The sequence below is a fragment of the Strongylocentrotus purpuratus genome, unplaced genomic scaffold, assembly GCF_000002235.5.
Source record: "Strongylocentrotus purpuratus isolate Spur 01 unplaced genomic scaffold, Spur_5.0 spur5_scaffold_1, whole genome shotgun sequence".
NCBI classification, from domain to species: Eukaryota; Metazoa; Echinodermata; class Echinoidea; order Camarodonta; family Strongylocentrotidae; genus Strongylocentrotus; species Strongylocentrotus purpuratus.
This window is the reverse complement of record NW_022145594.1, coordinates 28,701,958-28,703,772: the sequence shown is the minus strand read 5'-3', so window position 1 is coordinate 28,703,772 and position 1,815 is coordinate 28,701,958. Positions and strand designations below refer to the sequence as shown.

At 39.7% G+C, this 1,815-nt stretch overlaps 1 protein-coding gene across 1 annotated transcript in view; it reads right to left on the bottom strand.

Moving 5' to 3' along the window:
- Nucleotides 1–274: 274 nt before the first annotated feature.
- The window catches only part of LOC115921312 (SID1 transmembrane family member 2-like), a 25,545-nt gene continuing 24,004 nt past the window's right edge, over nt 275–1,815 (bottom strand). Inside the window, exons 14-15 of the mRNA XM_030978667.1 lie at nt 1,300–1,436; nt 275–412 (exon numbers count right to left, since the gene is read on the bottom strand). Of these exons, the coding sequence (XP_030834527.1) occupies nt 275–412; nt 1,300–1,436 (275 nt within the window). The remainder of the gene's footprint in view (nt 413–1,299; nt 1,437–1,815) is intronic.

Here is a 1,815-nt window from a genome sequence, read left to right as displayed (position 1 = left end):
CCTGGAATGTTTTCCTCCAATCCCAAACTGCTTCCGGCGCGCCTGGGTACGGGTATGATACACGCTTTAGCATCCCCCATAACACTAATGTTCTTAGGCAAAAAAATAATCTTCATTTGCCTCTCTCCACCCAGAAGCAGTATGTGGCTACCTGGTAGGATCACCCTTGATATATGCATTGTGCAATGCTCACGGCTGCTGAATGATAACTACCAGTTAAGCTCTTTGTAAGTATGTCTACTGTGGGATGTTATATCAGAATGCGATATGCAGCTTATATCTGTCCCTCCTGTATGATGTTCATACCTGGTTTGATTATTCCACTACAGTACATGAACGCACTTAATCCAACATAAGTCAGCATATGCACGATGAAGAAGAGGATATAGAAGACGAGTGATCCAATGAAGACCTGTAGGAAAGGATGATGAAAGTGTTATATAACAGTATTAAACATCAATGAATCCAAAATGAATATTCCGTAGAATGGCACTTAATTTCATTTATCAGTGGAAGAAAAATAAAGATTCATTTAATCACTAACAACCTAAATTTGGTAACATGTGATAGATTTCAAATATGATCAAAGTATAAAAATAGAGAAAGAGGCGTGATATAAATTACACTATCAATGGATGTAAACTACAAGAAAACTAATTTGAAGTAATTTCAATTAAAAAAAGAGATGCAAACAAATGGAATAAATGTACTGTACAGTAATACATGAGATACTATGCTGTACTATGTGAGAAGCATTGAAGGCAGTTCAGTGGCGTACGCAGAATTTTTCAAGGGGGGTGTTTGCAAATTTGAAAATCGCGCCGGCCACTATTTCACTCAGTGAGGGGGGGGGGGTGTAGTGAGCACTAAAAAAAAATCTTGATGGACAAAAATTGAGGGGGGGAGGGGTTAACCCCCAAGACACCCCCCTCTGCGTACGCGCCTGCTTGAAGGGATGCATTTTTGTATGCAAAATTGAAGTTTTCTAAAAAGTGCGTTTCTTTTCAGCATTGGGGTACCCGGGACGCTCATCCTAATCATCACCATCATTCAACATCGTCGTCATTATCATCATTATTAACGCCATCTTTAACTTCATCATCATCATCATCATCTCCTCATTCTAATCCCACTCCCACCGTTACTTGTCCTCTTCTGTACCATCATCCTCATCATCACCGCCCCTTCTCTTCTTCATTCTACATCATCATCATCATCGTCATCATCACAGTCGTCATCATCACCATCATCAAAATCATCCTGATCATCAATCATCCCTCCAACTCTAGGCAAACTTACCATCCCCAGGAATCCAGTAAAGATAATGAGGATAATCAAAGCGAATGATTTGTTGGCGGAGGCGGTGATATCTGTATGTCTCTTTTGGTACATCGTCAATATCCCCAGACAGGCTATCATGTACATGTAGGAGGTATCTATTGCAACCAATTAAAATAGGAGCCAGATCAGGGGAGCACGATTGATACATTGACGCTTTAAACTGGCTGAAAGCTATATCAAGCAATAATATCCTCTTTTTTTTTAAAGAGCGAGCCGGGAGACCTAAGGCTTTCACAACTTTCAGAGGGACTTAGTGATAAGCTAGTATATTGATTTGGTTTCGAACCCAGGACCTCCCAGTTTCAAGACCACTGCTCCCCAATGATTCACTACATCATCACAATTGTTCACGACTTTTATTTTGCAATATATGAAACATGAACATATCTTAATTAAGTAAGACGTTACGAGAAAGCTACAAAGTCATGAGCTTAGAGCAAGTAAAGTGAACATATCACCATTTATTGTAAGCCT